Below are 19,121 nucleotides of genomic sequence, written 5' to 3'. Positions count from 1 at the left end.
TTATACGGGACCTTTTCCCACAAAGATATATATCAATCTGCTCAGTTCTTTCTGCTCTATAAAATGGTGGCAATAGATTAGATAGCATTGTCTTGGTGACAGGTTCCCTTTAAAGGGGTTATCCAGAAACACAGCTACTTCTTTGCAAAAACAGTGTCACCCCTGTCCTCTGCAAAACGCACACCCAAACTGAGGACAAGAGTGATGCTGTTTCTGGGAGCAGGCGACCGTGTTTTTGTAAGCCTAGATAACCCCTTTAAAAGCTACAATAAAATATAGGTACCCTAAATGAGGGTCAATGAACAATTCAAGTCACAAAAATACAAGCTGCGATACAAATACTAGGAAAGAAGTCATGACTTTTGAAAGGATTGGTCAGTAAAGTCCAAAACAATTATGGTATTAAGGGGTTACTGCATAGATTGAGACCAATAAGAAAACCGTATGCAATAAACTCCCTCTAGTGGTGGCTGACGGCATGCAAAATTTTATCATTTAGGCTTGTGCATTTGATTTGCAGAGAAAACGATTTCTGGTCCCTATGATTAGCAGATAAGGTGGAATTAAATTGAACCAATGTAAAAAGGTGGAGATTCCCTTTAAGCTTTGCATATAAGCTTTTATTTAGCCATACTGGAGGGGGGTGCTGTTCCGCAAAATTGTTTAAGCTAAGCCTGCCTTTGTGGTTCTAAAGGCGCAAGATCTACCATGACTACACTATAACAACGATAAGGAGGCTTAAACATGTGAAGGATGCCAGATGAATAAACAGAGACCCCAGGGGTGAACGTTCCCGTTACTTGCTCCTATTCTTTCCTTGCTGTTCACATTTCATCTTGATGTATGGAAAGGGCTGATGTCTGAGGAAAGCTGAAATCCCTCTTGTGTACAGTGTATTTTTATCTGCATGATGTTGGCCTCATTCTATTTCCAGCCAGCAGTCTCCCTCCCACACTCCTCCGCTACATCTGGAAACAAAAGGACCAAATTCAATTAATGTCATTTTATTAGAGTTCCAGCTGAAACCCATGGATAGCAAAACCAGATTGACTTCTGAAAAAAATACATTTGCTTCTATGGAAATGGCAAGAAGTTCAATTGTGGAATAAATTGACACGCACAGCGGACTTCATAACCGAACATATAAGAGGCGTGAGGGAGGTCATGCACATTGTTATATATGACCGAGAAACTGGGGTTGATGAACTGACCTTGCCTGCAAGGGCAAACACAGATATTTGTGTAGGAGAAAAACTATAAAACTGCCTATGAGAACCATTTAAAGTGGAACTGTCAGCAACTTTTTGCTGACTAAAGTAAGTAAGGTAGTGCACAGTAGGGCTTATTACCCTAAATCAGGAGATATAACTCTTATTTCAATCTGTCGCTCCAGCGCTTTGGAAGTTTTGTGCAAATTCAGCAATAAAAGTGCAAAGGGTTCTCCTAGGCTCCAAAATCTCAGCAATGTTCATAGAGTGGGTGTTTACATGCAGAAGGCAGAAGGCTGCTGGGCTTCTGCAGCCTATCTTCTAACCTGCATAAAGTTTATATCTCAGCGCTGGAGCAAAAGATTGAAATAAGAGTTACATTTCCTGATTCAGTACAGTGTACTTTACTTTAGTTAGCAAAAAGCAGCTAAAAGGTCCCCTTTAAAAAGTTTAAATACAAAGAATTTTGTTTGTGGCAAAGGCAAAAAAAAAAAACAACTTGCTGGTTTGATTCTGCTGTTTGTGGCTCACTTTGGTCCACCATGTCAATTATTTTCTCCAGTTCAGACTGTTGGGTTGTTCATTGACTTCCAGAAGACAGCACAGGCATTCTGATCACTCTACGGCTGTAGAGACTTACAAATAACACTGTATGTTCCGACATCTTTATATGATAAACTTTTTAACCAGTGCAGCAGCCAGGCTTGCCTCCCTCCTTTTGCACATCAATGTACCTTGGTAGGCCATCACTTATAGTCGCATTGCTAGGCTATAGGGCTGCATCCATCTTCTCCAGCCTCTGGTAGTCAAATGCTGAGCGTTCAGAGTTTCACAAATCCAAACTTACTGTAGTTTTGGTCCTGTCTAGAGATAATCAATGTTATTTGTTTCACATACACATATATACATATATATGTGCGGAGCGAATAAAATTAGTGTGTGTGTATATGCTCACAAACACACATGTTCACACAGACAACATTTTGGTTAACACCGAAACAAGGCAGTAAATTAAAGCAGCTTTCTGCCAAGCTTTACTAAAAACGCTTTGTAGAACATCATCCTCCTTTATCCTCACGCTCTTGTGTTCTGGCCAAACAAAAGATTCTGGGACGTTGCCAGGGAAGAGAACTCGAAAGGTTTTTTTTCCCCGCTACTGAAACAACTTGTCTAATTTTGGATTTTAAAAGATGCAAAACGTTGCGGCTGCCTGTTTACTAAACAGAGACAATCGGATTACATTCCAGGTGAAGACAGCGCAGTGTCGGGATCTCCAGGGACTGGAGAAGGATGACTACATCCATGAGCCGGGAGAAGGAGGCAAGAACTTATGAGGGGTGCAGATTCACTGTAATCTGGGCTAAGTGTAAAATGCACAAAAGATGTCTACACAAACACTGATTTTTTATATTTGATGATTAAGGCCATGATCACACAACGCAAGTTTTGTATTAATCACGGCTGTTGTTGCCGACTTGCAACAACGGCCACAAATAATACAAAACTTACTTGCACTGCATTCTGAGGAAAGCCAGGCCAGAGTGTATACACATAGCGTCCGCACAGAAAACTGACATGTCAGTTTTGTGCGCCCACTATTCATTGAATAGCTGCCACACAAGCCAGAGAAGTCACACAATGGAGGGTCTGGCTCCGGACAGCACTCTCCATTGTTGGCTATAGTGAATTGGAATGCGGGCGCACACAGATGCGCCCACATTCCAATTCTGCACAAATGAAGATTATCCGGCCAGTACTGACACCATCCGTTCTGCGGCACTCCAGGGTAAAAGAACAGCTGGTGTCATACACTGTGTGAAACCGGCCTCAAATTGTAATGGTAATACTGAGCAAGAAATGGGATACAGTAGACTCTTTCCTTACCAGATTAGGGAATGTGCATACGGAAATGCATCGTAAAATCTGTCGTGTTCATTCTTTGGACGGATTACCAAATCTGCCCGTGCATAGAATGGAGTCTATGACACGGGCGGAGACGTGCCTGTCCGCAGGCGGATTCCGTGACGGATTTTACGTCGCATTTCCATAGTTTGCACATACCCTTAAAGGGTAACTATTAGGGAGGAGCCCATGCTCGAGTCCGATCATTCGGCATTTCATTTCTGGGGGCTGAAGTTGTTGGATGCGGCCTTAGGTAGTCCACCATAGGCTGTATCCAAGTTTTTCAGGACACCTAAACTCTTCAGCTACTGGTAGTCAAATACCGAATGACGACTCCAGCATGCTCGAGTTGCGCTCCTTTTTAGTAATCATTTTGACAAAGTGTTGATGTATAATAGTGAAATGTTATAAAGTTTTGACTGGTGGGGGTCTGGGTGCCAAGACCCCCAGTCACTGCTAAAACAAAAAAGGCAAAAGCAATCCAAAAAGGGCAAAAAATTTCTGCTCTGCTCCCACAGGAAGCCACACATGCAGCGTACGGATCTACAGAAGGTCCCAGAGACATTGTATATCCATCTGTTCATCCATGCTCCATTACATAAAGAAGACACAGAACTGCATGTACAAAAGTGGCAAGTTTGTATAGAAGGTATGAGGCTGGTTGCTGAGAGTCTTCTGTCTGACAAGAAAGTTTTCATTTAAAGCAGAACGGGCACGGACAATGCAATAAATCCCTTAGCTGCCATCATGCCATGCTATTCCCTGTTTTATTCTGCACTTAAAAGTCTGAGTTTCGCTTCTAAAACTAGACCTGCGGTCATATAAGTGTAACAAGCACATACGAGAGACGTTTAGGATGTGGGGAGCAGGAAGGTCCTATTTCTGTACAATACACCTACACAGTGTTACTGGTACTAACATTTGGATTCTTAGCGAGTATGACCTTGAGGCTATTTAAAAAAAAAAAAAAAATTATCACAAACTTGCCATATATATATATATATATATATATATATATATATATATATATATGGAGGGAGATTTATCAAACATGGTGTAAAGTGAAACAGGCTCAGTTGCCCCTAGCAACCAATCAGATTCCACCTTTCATTTTCCAAAGAGTCTGTGAGGAATGAAAGGTGGAATCTGATTGGTTGCTAGGGGCAACTGAGCCAGTTTCACTTTACACCCCTTTGATAAATCAGTTCCTGCACTACAGCACGTTTAACTTTAGTGTTTCTATATGTATACATGTATCTGTGAAAGGTTTTAGTGGCCAAGACAACTGGTGTTATGGGTCATTGTTGTTAAATTGGAAAGGCTAAGACACTACAGTAATTAAAGGGATACTCCAGAGAAAAAAATGTTTACAAATCTGTATATCTTTTTACCACCAGTGGATTTGAAAATTACTTCTATTTAAAAATTTCAAGTCTTCCAGTACTTGGTAGCTGCTGTATGTCCTGCAGGAAGTGGTGTATTCTTTCCAGTCTGACACAGTTCTCTCTGCTGCCACCTCTGTCCGTGACAGGAACTTTCCAGACTAGTAAATCACCATAGAAAACCTTTCCTGCATTTGACAGTTCTTTTCACGGACAGAGGTGGCAGCAGAGAGCACTGTGTCAGACTGAAAAGAATACACCACTTCCTGCAGACCATACAGCAGCAGATAAGTACTAGAAGACTTGAGGCAGCACGGTGGCTCAGTGGTTAGCAAAGTAGCCTTGCAGCGCTGGGGTCCTGGGTTCAAATCCCACTGAGGGCAACATCTGCAAAGAGTTTGTATGTTCTCTCTGTGCTTGCGTGGGTTTCCTCCGGGTACTCCGGTTTCCTCCCACACCCAAAAACAAACATTAAATATAAAAAAAAAAAAAAAAAAAAAAAAAAAAAAATTTTGGGGGGGGGGGGGGGGGGGGGGGGAATAGAAGTAAATTACAAATCTCTGGCATTTCCTAGTACCAGTTGATTTGAAAGAATTATTTTTTTTTGCTGAACTACCCCTTTAAAACTGTCTTCCTACACTGTAATTGGGCCCTAAAAAATTGCCCAAAAACAGTTGTATTCTATTAAATTTAGTGGGAAAAACACATTAACCTGTCAGTGTCCGCCAACACCTGGCACCCCATAAAATAAACAGCTGTAGGCAGTTGGCACCGTCCATTGTGTAGTGGTTGAGTCTGGTTACTGCAGCCCAACTGCCATTGAAGTTAACCCAGCGCCAACTTTACACAGCCAACTGCTTCTGAACGTTCAGGCTGGGTTCACACTACGTACATTTCAGGCAGTATTTGGTCCGCAAGTCTGGTCCTTATAGCAACCAAAACCAGGAGTGGATTGAAAACACAGAAAGGCTCTGTTCACACAATGGTGAAATTGAGTGGATGGCTGCCATATAACAGTAAATAACGGCCATTATTTCAATATAACAGCCGTTGTTTTAAAATAACAGCAAATATTTGCCATTAAATGGCGGCCATCCACTCAATTACAACATTGTGTGAACAGATCCTTTCTGTGTTTTCAATCCACTCCTGGTTTTGGTTGCTATACAGCCTCAAAAATACAGCCTCAAATATACGTAGTGTGAACCCAGCCTCAATCTGTATGTGGTGTAAGAGGTGCTGTGTTTTGGGGGTTTTTTTCACATTACATTTAAAAAAATATATATAAAAATGTAAAAACCTAGTAGTGCCTTTTATAAATTCCTTCCTGCAGGTCTCCTATTATTTATACTAACGTTCTGAAAATGTATACAACATGTAGGTGTTACATTCAGAATTACAAAGTAAAGAAGTGATATCCAGTCAGATTGTAATGGACACCATGGGGGAGATTTATCAAACATGGTGTAAAGTGAAACTGGCTCAGTTGCCCCTAGCAACCAATCAGATTCCACCTTTCATTCCTCACAGACTCTTTTGAAAATGAAAGGTGGAATCTGATTGGTTGCTAGGGGCAACTGAGACCGTTTCACTTTACACCATGTTTGATAAATCTCCCCCATAGTATGTATTCTTTAATGGAAAACTCCACTATGACGCCCAAAGCCAGTACAGGACTTTGCCTGAGACACGGCATGACAATATATTTCAAGCATCTACCAAGTGACAACAGGAGACTTCAATCACATTGTGCGCTCCATTATTGTCACCGAGATCCTGCAGGCCTCCTATAGATAATATACGGCTATTTTTATACGTCTCACTGAGCTCCCCCTCTTGAGTCTTCCAGTACTTATTAGCTGCTATATGTCCTGCAGGAAGTGGTGTATTCTTTCCAGTGTAACACAATATTCTCTGCTGCCACCTCTGTCCACGTCAGGAACTGTCCAGAGCACTAGCAAATCCTCATAGAAAACCTCCCCTGCTCTGGACAGTTCCTCACATGGACTGAGTGTCAAGACTGTAAAGAATACACCACTTCCTGCAGGACATACAGCAGCTGATAAGTACTGGAAGATTTGAGATTTTTGAATAGAAGGAATGTACATAACTGTATAACTTTCTAACACCAGTACCGGAGTACCCCTTTTAAGTATATATGGATTCCATGATTTCCAAAAAGTTTTATGGATACCCTGGAAGGTCTGCCATGATTTATTGTCATATGGAATCCAAAAGAAAAAAAAAATCTTGAGGACCTTACATCAATATATACTTATTTATCTATATTTTATTGCCATCATTCTCTAATAAATACTGCAAGGCCCGAATTGGTAAAGTAACCCCTTTAAGGCACTGCTCGGGTTCTCAAAGTGGATCCATTGTACAAGACCCCCCATCAACGCCTGTCATGGTGAGAGGTTAGTTTTGGGAAAGATCAGAAGCAATGTGAGAAAATATTACTTTACTGAAAGAGTAGTAGATACTTGGAACAAACTTCCAGCAGATGTGGTAGGTAAATCTACAATAACAGAATGGAAACCTGCCTGGGATAAACATACATCTATCCTAACATAATAAGTATGGAAATACTAAAAGGGCGGACTAGATGGACCCGGTTGTCTTTTTCTGCCAACAATCTTCTATGTTTCTATTTTTTCTATAAGAAGAATATCAATGCATGCAGCTCTATTCCTTCTCTCAAATCTGACAGAATTTTCTTTGGTGGCTCCAAACCGATCCTCCAATGTGACTGTGGGCAGACGCTAGCCATACACCAGACTGTTTCCGATAGATGAACCTGTTCTTTACCACACTTTATCACATAGCACAACAGCTGGCTATAAATAGAAGACTGCGTGATCGCTCTTCTCCACTTGCTGCTGACAGGCGCTGGAGTCTTATACATGACGTCACCATGAAAGCCAAGTATTCCAGTGACTGTGATATGACCCCTTACATCACCCAGTGCAATAGCCAGCATGAGCCGCCATCTGCTCGGCTGCTGTCCTGCAGCTATAAGACCAGGCACAATGCAAGTAAAGATATTTGCACTACAAGGCAATAATAAAATGTCGCTATAACTGGGGTATTTTTGTATTGCATCGCTGCCTATATGCTGTAGTCTCTACTGACTATCCATTGAGTCTGAAGGGTTAAATAGCAGGGATCAGAGCTCTCTCTATACAGGTCAGTGGATGGCAGGTATCAGCTGGGATACACGGTATATGAGGAATTTATTGATGTAGATAACGTATGGTAAATGTCAGGACGGGGTTAATATTTGATCTGTTACCTTGGTTTTATATATTAGTAGAGGATGCTAGTTAAAGGAGAAGTCCGGCAAATTTTTTTATTAAAGTACCGTATTGCCCCCCAAAAGTTATACAAATCACCAATATACACTTATTACGGGAAATGCTTATAAAGTGTTTTTTTCCCTGCATTTACTACTACATCAAGGCTTCACTTCCTGGATAACATGGTGATGTCACTTCCTGGATAACATGGTGATGTCACTTCCTGGATAACATGGTGATATCACTTCCTGGATAACATTGTGATGTCACTTCCTGGATAACATGGTGATGTCACGACCAGACTCCCAGAGCTGTGCGGGCTGTGGCTGCTGGAGAGGATGATGGCAGAGGGACACAGAGCACTGAAGGAACACAGAGCATCCCTCTGCCATCATCCTCTCCAGCAGCCACAGCCCGCACAGCTCTGGGAGTCGGGTCGTGACATCACCATTTTAACCAGGAAGTGAAGTAATAGTAAGTGCAGGGAAAAAAAACACTTTATAAGCATTTCCCGTAGTAAGTGTATATTGGTGATTTGTACAACTTTTGGGTGACAATACAACACCTTAATAATAAATTTTGCCGGACTTCTCCTTTAATAGGCTACAGTACCATAGTGTCTGCCTTCTATAAAACATGCATGGCACATAAGCCTACAATTTATGAACCAGGAAGATTAGGATGAACAGCGCCGTGTGTCCAACCTCAAACCAAAGTGGCTTTAAAGAAGCACTCTGGAAAACTTTTTTTTTATCTGTCTCCCCTGCTATGCGCTGGCGCCTATACTCACCAGCGATGATCGGTGCACCGTAGTGCGGTTTAGTTCCAGTCCTGCGGCGCTGTTCATATCCTGTTGATCCTATGTTGATCGAAGGCCAGAAGTCACACTCCCCAATGCATTCTCTATGGGAGAGAGCGTGACTTCCAGCCTTCAACAGACATGGAGACAGAAGAGGGGTCAGAATGGGGACGTGAACGCATATGGGATATGAACAGGACCGGAGCGAAGCCGCAGGACACAGATCATCACTGGTGAGTATACGCGCTAGTAAACAGTTGCACCAAATTCTCCAAGAAGTCACTCTAGAGCAGGTAAGGTAACGGCAAGTAATTCTGATCATCACAGTCGGCCATGTAAACAACAAGACCATATGCAACCACATCACTGTAGTAATGGCCAGGCGTACCCGGCCTTGAATAGATGCCGTTTTCATTGATTTCAAAATACCACCAAATGTACTCTACTAGTGACTATGAGCGGTCCACTTCCAAGCAGGGATCACTATTAGCCTATAAGCCCCAATAGCCTCCCTGCAGTCCGTCTGCTTCTGTTTCTCTAAAGCCACATCTTTCCCTCTCCTATTTTCATAGACACATGCAGGCAGCATCTCCGGTGATTTATTTTTTCCTTTAAATGCTTATAAAGTGCTTTTTTCCCTGCACTTACTAGTGCATCAAGGCTTCACTTCCTGAATAAAATGGTGATGTCACTTCCTGGATAAAATGGTGATGTCACGACCCGACTCCCAGAGCTGTGTGAGCTGTGGCTGCTGGAGAGGATGATGGCAGGGGGACACTGAGGGACACAGGGCACTGGAGGGACACTGAGCATCCCTCTGCCATCATCCTCTCCAGCAGCCACAGCCCGCACAGCTCTGGGAGTCGGGTCGTGACATCACCATGTTATCCAGGAAGTGACATCACCATGTTATCCAGGAAGTGACATCACCATGTTATCCAGGAAGTGACATCACCATGTTATCTAGGAAGTGGCATCACTATGTTATCCAGGAAGTGACATCACCATGTTATCCAGGAAGTGAAGCCTTGATGCAGTAGTAAGTGCAGGGAAAAAAGGACTTTATAAGCATTTCCCCTAATAAGTGTATATTGGTGATTTGTATAACTTTTGGGGGGCAATACAATACTTTAATAAAAATTTTCGCCAGACTTCTCCTTTAAGGCTTCATATTACAGTACTTATTTGCTTCTGTTGGAAACCTTCTCAGACATCTCTGGCACCTATACCCAGGGGCGGTCTTGGCATTTCTGGGGCCCCAAGCGAAGCTATGTCTGGGGCCCCCCCTCGACACACGTTCCAAAACAATAGACCGCTGTGTGTTGCCCCCAGTAGTATATACCCCTTGTGCGCTACCGCCAGTAATATATACTCCTTGTGTGCTGCCCCCAATAGTATATACCCCTTGTTTGCTTCCACCAGTAGTATATAGACCCCTGTGGGTTCCCCCAGTTTTATATAGCCCCCCTGTGTGCTGCCCCCAGTTGTATATACCCCTATGTGCTCCCCCACTAGTATATAGGCCCCTGTGTGCTCCCTCAGGGGTATTTAGCCCCCCTGTGTGCTCCCTCAGGGGTATTTAGCCCCCCTGTGTGCTCCCCCACTTGGATATAGACCTCCTGTGTGCTCCCCCACTTGGATAGACCCCTGTGTGCTCCTCCAGTAGTATATAAACCCCCTGTGTGCCCCACCAGTATTATATAGACCCTTTGTGTGCTGCCCCAGTTGTATACAGACCCCTGTGTGCTCCCCCAGTTATATATAGACCACCTGTGTGCCTCACAAGTAGTATATAGACCCCCTGTATGTTCCCCCAGTAGTATATAGACCCCCTGTGTGCCCCATTAGTAGTATATAGACCCCTGTGTGCTCCCCCAGTAGTATATAGCCTCCCTGTGTGCTCTCCCACTTGGATATAGACCTCCTGTGTGCTCTCCAAGTTGTATATAGACCCCATTCTGCTGCTCCAAGTAGTATATAGACCCCTGTGTGCTGCCCCCAGTAGTATATAGACCCCTCAGTGAAGCCCCAGTAGTCTATAGCCCCCCTGTGTGCTCCCCCTGTTATATAGCCCCCCTGTGTGCTCCCCCTAGTTATATAGACCCCCGATAAGCGCTCCCCAGTTAAACAGACGCCTGTGTGCTCCCCCCTCCCATATAGTATATAACACAATAAAACAAACACTAATACTCACCTGGGTCCGGGCGTCTCCTCTTCTCTTCACTCTTGTGGCCACAGGAAGGGTTTTCCCTGCGATCACAAGAGGCTGCACTCCCCTTGTCCTGGCGCCGATGCTCCAGTGATGTCACTGGAGTGCCAGCACCACAAGGACAAAGCTGCCCTTTCTGCGGCCACAAGAGTGACTGACAGGAAGGGAGCTAATGTCTCCCGCCCTGTCAGTGCTGCTGCATGTAACTATGAGCGCTCATTACGAGTGCTCATAGTTACAGTTCAGATGGCAGCAGCGAGCGCGGCAGCGGCCCTGTCTAGCGCTCTTGAGCACAAGAGCGGGACGTGGGGGCCCCCCTGGATGTTGGGGGCCCCAAGCGATCGCTTGGGGTGCTTGGTGCCAAAGACCGCCACTGCCTATACCACTTACAAAGACTTTGCCAACTTTGCAGTAAGACTTTGCCAAGACTTTGCAGTAAGCAGTGGGGCAATGTCCAGTGCTGCTTGCTTATAACCTGCATAGGGGTAAGTTTATACACTTCATTCCTAATAAGTCGTACAAAGTCTGCAAGCAGTGATCCTAGACATCACTCTCGACTGGAAAGTAATGAGGATGTGGTCACGTGGCCCGATGTACTTCCGCAGCATTCCTTATATATCTGAGAACTAAAAAAAGAACACCTTGTTTACACTGGAGACGCCTAGAAGAAAGTGGGAGGAAGGCTGCAAAACAGGACTGAAAGTAAGGAAAACATATTCCGAGGCGGATCTCTCCCATGGTTATTCAGTCCCCTTTGTCCCACAAATGTAAAAATAGAACACACTGCTAACATGACGGAGCCTGAAAGTACCCCCAAAAATTATCTCACCCCTGGTGCCAGTATAACTTCTCCCAACCCCCCCCCTCCCCCCCCCCCCAAAATAACAAGGAATAGAGTGCAGGATCGCCTTTATGGGCCCCTCCTCGCAAAGACGGACAGACGGTAATCAGTATGGCGTCTGTATTCTCCAAAGATCTATTGACTTCTATGGCCCCTTCCGTGCCGCAAATAAGGACTGTGTAAGTGCAGGTCCTACTTTTTGAGAATCCACAATTGTGGATAGAAAATACGGGGGTCTAATAGTCAGGTTAACCCCTTCCTGCCATTGACCTTTTAGTTTTTTAATTTCTGTTTTTATCACTTTTCATTTTTTTTTTAATTTGCATCCTTTATTTTACCTTTTTTTTATAGCTTCAAAAATTATATGTTGACTGTATTCAGCAGGTGAGTATGTTTACAATCACACCAAACATAGGTAGATTTTACTAAAAATAAATGGTTTGTATTCCCATATTCAGACCCCTATAACTTTTCTTGCTGGGTGACTGTTTTCTTATAGGGTGGACTGTACTTACTATGTAATTTTTGGGGTAGATGGAACTTTTTATTGCATGTTTTCAGGGATATAAGGTGACCAAAAGAAAATTCTTGCATTGGGTATTTTCATTTATGAAGCTCACTACATGAGATGAACAACTTTGCATTTCAATAGTTTGGACATTTTTGCTTGTGGCAATGCCAATTTTGCTAATTTCTTTTGTAGTTTTATTTTTTTCTAAGGGTATGTTCCCACTACGGAACACGTGCGGGAATTCCAAGCGGAGTCTGTGTCAGACTCCACTTGAAGTTCCACCTTTCCCATAGAGTCAATGATATTCTGAAGCTCAAATTGCCGTCCGCCCAAAGAATTGACATGCTTCGTAGTTAACTGGGTAAATCTAACCTACTGATATATCCCTCCTGCACAGGAGACGCAGAGGAGGAAGGTATGTCTCTTTCCGTCCTCCTTGGCACCGTTCTGGTGGAGTTAGTCATGTACCCACAGTCTGGTGAGACCGTTATGAGCACCGCCTGCCCCAATATCGCCAATCCACCCCCCGGCCACCCCCCCCCCCCTTCTAATGATAGGAGCCCTTCTCGATGGGGGTGAGCAGTGCTCCTAACTGTCTCAATGGACCACTTGTCCATGTCTCATGCTGTTGAGAAAGGCCGTCAGCTCAGAACGCGTGCAGCGCCCATTATTTTTATGAAATAATACATCTAAAATTGCAGCAAGACGTGAGTGCCAAGAATTTCCTACAACCTGTCTCAATGGACCGTGGGAAACATAACTACCTGCATCGGAAAGGTGCCGAGGAGGAAGGTAAGAGACATACCTTTCTCCTCGACGTCTCCTGTGCAATAGAGAAGCGTCAGCTCTAATAGCGGTGTTATTGTAGAGGAGGATAAAGTCCCTAGGGCTGCATCCAACTTTTTTATCCACCGGTAATCAAATGCTTAGAGTTTGGGTTCGGAATCTGAAGGTACTTGAAGTTCGCTCATCTCAACTTGGATAACCCCTTTAAATATGCCAGGATCTGTCAAGTGCAGATAGCAGCCAGCACCCATTGTGTACACAATAGGTTCAGCTCTTGATCCCGCTCCATACATCCTGACCTGACACTGGACATACATGTATGCAAAATGTCAGAAAGGGGTTAAAAAAAAATAAAAAGTCACGATAGTGATAACAAACAACTGCAGAACAGAGAATAAAGCTCGGAGCTGTATTTAGCTATGATTTCATCAGGAGTGATGTCACTGTCATATTTCTCATACGTGTGAAAAGATGTCACTTTACTAGACTGCCGAGTGACAAGAGTGATAAGAAACATTCTGTGCACCGGATTCTTTCACTGCGCTTAGTAGCCAAAGATTTTTTTTGTGCCATTTCGGCTGATAGGCGTGTGGACCTGTAATACACAGTCATTGCGGGCAGCGGCACAGAGAAGCGTCAGCTCTAATAGCGGTGTTATTGTAGAGGAGGATAAAGCCTACTTCAGCATTTATCTCACCGTTTCAGATAAGATACTAAGCAACGCTCCTGAGCCAATACAGTTAAGATTGCCAGAGATGATGAAGTCGATGGTGATAAGATGGTGAATCGGAGGGCTCGTCTGACAAAAACATCAATACGCATTTGCAAATATGACAGCAACTGAAGCAATACAACGCAATTACAGGTTACTGCTGTCTCCTAGCCAAACTTATGCTTAATAAAGAGATACGGGAGGCAGCGATGGATCCCTCACCCCAATGAGATTAGTCGCCAGCAGAGAGCAGAGAACAAAGGATTACAAAGTGGGAGATGTGAAAGCCTGTATTCAGAGGTCAGTGCTGACTTCAGAGGAGATGTAGCTATAAATTAACTCTTTGTTGTCCTGTTCTGGTGCCTCATCTCCCTCCACCCCTCCTGTCTTTATAGACAATCATGAAGATAGGGGGGAGAGCTTCAAACTGCTTTTTCATGATAAAAATGCATTTTTCCTGCTAATAAACCCAAATACAACGTTTCTTAAAATCGCCTGTATTATTGATTTATGAAAGAAAAAATGTAAATGACAGTGACACTTTAAGGCATGCATATCAATAAAATGTGGTACTGTGAGTCCTGGCATAACGTAGACACTAAAAGTGCTTGAAAATAAAGCTCACATACACCTTATACTTTTGCCGGTCCTACCTGCAAATCACAGTGGGTTAGGCCCTTGGTATAAAGGTGTTCTCCCAAACTATCCACATGACATGTCAGTGGAGATGATAGGGGTCAGGCATGATGCAATATCGCTGCTCGACCCCTTTGTTCTGGGAGAGATAGGCTGCAGGCAAAGCAGTCTGGTTGCGGCTTACTTCTCCTCAGCCTATAAAGAACCCCGTGCTCAAGGTTTCTGCATATGGCGAGGATGAGAGAGATAACTTATAGTCGTTCGGCCATCTCACCTTAAAGGTGTAGAGCCGCCTTAAAGAGGTAGTGCGGCGCTAAGAAATTATTTACAGAATAACACACATTACAAAGTTATACAACTTTGTAATGTATGTTATGTCTGTGAATCGCTCCCTTCCCGTGTCCCACCACCCCCGCACGTGTACCCGGAAGTGTGGTGCATTATACAAACCTGATCCGTGTCGCGCATGTCCGCCATCTTCTGCCAAGACGTCATCTTCGGCCGGCCGAACCGCTCCGACCGTCCCTAGTGCCGGCCGCCTTCTGCAGGGTCATCAGATGCTCTGTGCTCAGCCAATCACGGCTGAGCGGCTGATGACGCAGCAGAGGGGGACCGGCATCAGGGATGGCGGCAGCGATTCGGCCGGCCTCCCAAAGATGACGTCTTTGCACAAGATGGCAGACGGGCGCAACACGGATCAGGTATGTATAATGCACCACACTTCCGGGTACACGGGCGGGGGTGGTGGGACACGGGAAGGGGGCGATTCACAGACATAACATACATTACAAAGTTGTGAATAATTCTTTACCGCCGCACTACCCCTTTAAAATTGGCTCTTGAATTGGTCTAATTCTAGAGTGTTTAGGCTATATGGTTTAGTATAAGCTCTATAACTGGTATTATGGGGCACTATAGCTAATTTTACATGGGCTCTATAGCTGTTATTATATAGGAACTATTCATCGTAATAAATGGGTTTCAAACTGGTCTAATATCTACTATGTCACACTAATATGTATGTGATGGTCATTATAGGGTCATTAGGATATATTCAGTCAAACACACGTAACTATAGTACGACTGAACCCGTAGGAGAGCGAATACTAGAATATCTAAAATCACATAACGACATAATTACTATCGATCTACCCATATGGATTGCCATATGAAAACCCTTTCATCCCCTTCCTCCCCGTGACATGTGACATGTGCCATTACCTGGATGAGTCATGGTGACGGCATCCTCATTGGAATTGTTGTTATAGATGACCACGGCGGTGGCGTTATGCGAGGCGGCTCGGAGGATTTTCTCTTTGAAGGTGCAGTTCCCGCGCTGCAAAAGCGCAATCCAGTGCTTGGTGTTGGGAGGCACCGGGAAACGTATGTGCGAGTCGCAACCCTGTCTGTCTGGAGCTGCGGAAAACGGAGAAACAAACGGCAAGAGTCAATGAAAAAAGTCAATGAATATAGTATATAGTAATCTGAGGAGGAGGAGATTAAGGCAGATCACTTACAATAACCTTACAGAACAGTAAAACCCAACCTGTCCATGTTTTTCTCCATGATCTGCTGACAGATTGTAATACCAAGCAGCTCTGCTCACTGCAGCTTGACTATGACCTTACTGCTGGATTCAGAGCTAGCGTTACACCTCTCAGTCTGCTGCTCAAACTGGCTCCATCCCATGCTGGTAATATATAAGAAGCTGACATAGTGATGACGGATACTGTCACCCCCAAGCTATAGAGACGGGAACAAGAACGCAATGTACTGCGCAACCTGGGAAATAAGCAAGGCCCCAACCTATTTCCCAATGCTACGACCCAAAAGGCCCCGCTAAGGTCACCGACAAGACGCTGTTCTCTTGCCAAAGTTTAAATCTTATTTCCCTACTTCACTTCCTAATGTAGTAAACAGCATGTAATGGAGTGGTGAGGGATAGCAGAGAACTCAGGGTGTACAGAATCCATACATATAAACATACACGCTCTATACTTGCTCGTATACGTGCTCCTTATTGACAAGCAAATACGCACCATACCTACATGCACTCATGCGCTATACCTATACTTATCCGCACTCCATACTTTCAAGCATACACACTCCATGCCTAAACACTCTTTATACCTATATAAATACATGCTCCATGCCTATATGTACAGTATGCACACTCCATACCTATACCTATATGCATAGTGCATTCGTACTCCATGCCTACACATGCCCTATACCTATATGCATACGCACTCCATGTCTACACAGTTCTATACCTTTATGTATATGCTCAATCCCTCCACAGCTCTATATCTATATGCATATGCACTCCATACCTACACACGCTCTAAACCTTTATGCATACGCACATCATGCCTACACAGCTCTATACCTATATGCATACGCACTCCATGCCTACACAGCTCTATACCTATATGCATACGCACTCCATGCCTACACAGCTCTATACCTATATGTATATACCCTCTATCCCTACACATGCTCTATACCTATAGGCATAAGCACTCCATGCCTACACAGCTCTATACCTATTTGTATATACCCTCCATCCCTACACATGCTCTATACCTATTTGTATATACCCTCCATCCCTACACATGCTCTATACCTATATGCATACGCACTCCATACCTACACACACTCTATACCTATATGCATAAGCACTCCATACCTACACATGCTCTATACCTATATGCATACGCACTCCATGCCTACACATGCTCTATATCTATATGTATATACGCTCCATCCCTACCCATGCTCTATACCTATATGCATACGCACTCCATGCCTACACATGCTCTATATCTATATGTATATACGCTCCATCCCTACCCATGCTCTATACCTATATGCATACGCACTCCATACCTACACACTCTATACCTATATGTATACGCACTCCATACCTACACACACTCTATACCTATATGTATACGCACTCCATACCTACACACACTCTATACCTATATGCATACGCACTCCATACCTACACATGCTCTATACCTATAAGGATACGCACTCCATGCCTACACATGCTCTATACCTATAAGGATACGCACTCCATGCCTACACACTTGCAAGCATTTGCACTCCACACACACACATACATGTACAGAAACCTTCTTAAAAGGGGGATTTCCATCTCAAACAATATAGTAATACTTGTAGGGCTCTTCAAGTTAGTTTTGCAAAAACATCTAGCAAACCTCCTACTCCTGATATGCTGTTCTTTCCTTCCTACTGTTAACATTTCATTGTCTAGGTTTCCGACCACCACTCTACTCTAAAAGCAGTCATCTGTTTAAAGTAACACCGTCTGCACCTACCCACTTTCCAGCCATAGCGCTGTCCTCAGGATGCTCACCCCTCCTCCGGCTGTCCATCATTCTTTGGAAAGGTGGGAGTGGCCTGAAGACAGGGCGGAGGCTGGACAGCAGATGGAGGAAGACCGTGTCAAAGACCCGCCTCTGTGACACTGTCAGTTTAAATTAAGGAACTTTTTTTTTTCAAACAGGGGATCACGGAGACAAGATAAAAGGTACCTACCGGATGGCCGCTTTGTATATAAGTGGGAACTGGCAGCATTGAGACATGCATATGCATGCTATCAGTTTCCCTTTAGCTATGTTGCCCCTTTAAGCAGATGTAAACAATGAAGACTAATATCAATGGAAGACATCTATAGACAGAGAGGTAAGCTACAGATTACATTACATAGAAATGCACTTCTTATTTGGTCATCCATTAGTATTTAAGGAGGTCATCCAGTTAGGAACCCTACCATTTGCCAGAACGACTATCTGGAGGATGGTAAGGAAATTTACAGCAGGTGACAAGTACTGTTTCTAAAACATGGCGGCCATTTTAACGGACAAGTCTGCTAGAGCTTTCCAGTTTTGACTTATACAGGGGGTCCTGAATATCTGAACAGTAAAAACATCACAACCACAATGGATCCTGAGATCGAAGCTGTCAATCACACTGCAGAGTCCCGCCCACGAAGAGCCGCTCAACACTGGGAACAATGGGGCCAAAACAGCGTCTGGCATAGAAAAATCAATAATCCCATTTTCTAATATCAATTCATAATAGAAAATTTTGCTGAAAGGCATGAAATGGCGCTGTATATAAGAAAGTGTGATAAAAAGGAAAGAAAATGGTATGTAACCGCCGAGAACATCTGTAGAAAACCTTGCATCGCTCTGTAAAGAGACAATGAGGAACCCTTGCACTCTCTCTAAACATACACTTTGCTGCATATAATACGGCGCTTTGTTCTTCCTACCTGTCACAAATGCATCGCCTTGGAGAGAAGGGAGCAAAAATATCTAAAAAGAAAAAAATTCACTTTACAATTAGATCATGCTGATTCGGTGAAGGAGAAGAAAGACGGCTCGGCGTCCCCTTAGTAGCGCGTCCTTTAGTAGTGATTAAAGGGAATTGGATGTTATGGGCAGCGGTGACTAAAGAGCTGATTTGTTTCACTATTTGATGTACGGATATTCAATTAACTGTCAAATGACAACACGGCCACTTAGGAAATAAGCGGTATTTCAGTCGCAAGCAATGGCAGACTTCACAGAGGAACAAGAAAATTCTATGTCCTCGTCGTAAATCAGCACAGATATAAGGCAAGGAGAGGACTACGGATGATCTTCACTTTAACTGCGTATTTACAAAGACCGACTTAAAGGGATACTCTGGGCAAAAGTAAAAAATAAAGCTATTACCTGAAGAGGTTCCCAACATACATGGCCAACACCAAGATGGAGATCCATGGGAAAGTTCTAGAAGGTTGATCCTTTCAGTAACTTG

At 43.7% G+C, this 19,121-nt stretch overlaps 1 protein-coding gene across 3 annotated transcripts in view; it reads right to left on the bottom strand.

Moving 5' to 3' along the window:
* RNF130 (ring finger protein 130) overlaps nucleotides 1-19,121 on the bottom strand; it is a 152,859-nt gene that overhangs the window by 88,222 nt on the left and 45,516 nt on the right. For all 3 annotated transcript variants that reach the window (XM_069969163.1, XM_069969162.1, XM_069969164.1), the window contains exon 2: nucleotides 15,507-15,701. In XM_069969163.1, coding sequence (XP_069825264.1) covers nucleotides 15,507-15,701 — 195 coding nt within the window. The remainder of the gene's footprint in view (nucleotides 1-15,506; nucleotides 15,702-19,121) is intronic.

Source organism: Dendropsophus ebraccatus, chromosome 1, assembly GCF_027789765.1.
Source record: "Dendropsophus ebraccatus isolate aDenEbr1 chromosome 1, aDenEbr1.pat, whole genome shotgun sequence".
Classification (NCBI taxonomy): Eukaryota; Metazoa; Chordata; class Amphibia; order Anura; family Hylidae; genus Dendropsophus; species Dendropsophus ebraccatus.
Note: the sequence above shows the minus strand (reverse complement) of the source record. Positions and strands in the feature narration are given on the sequence as shown.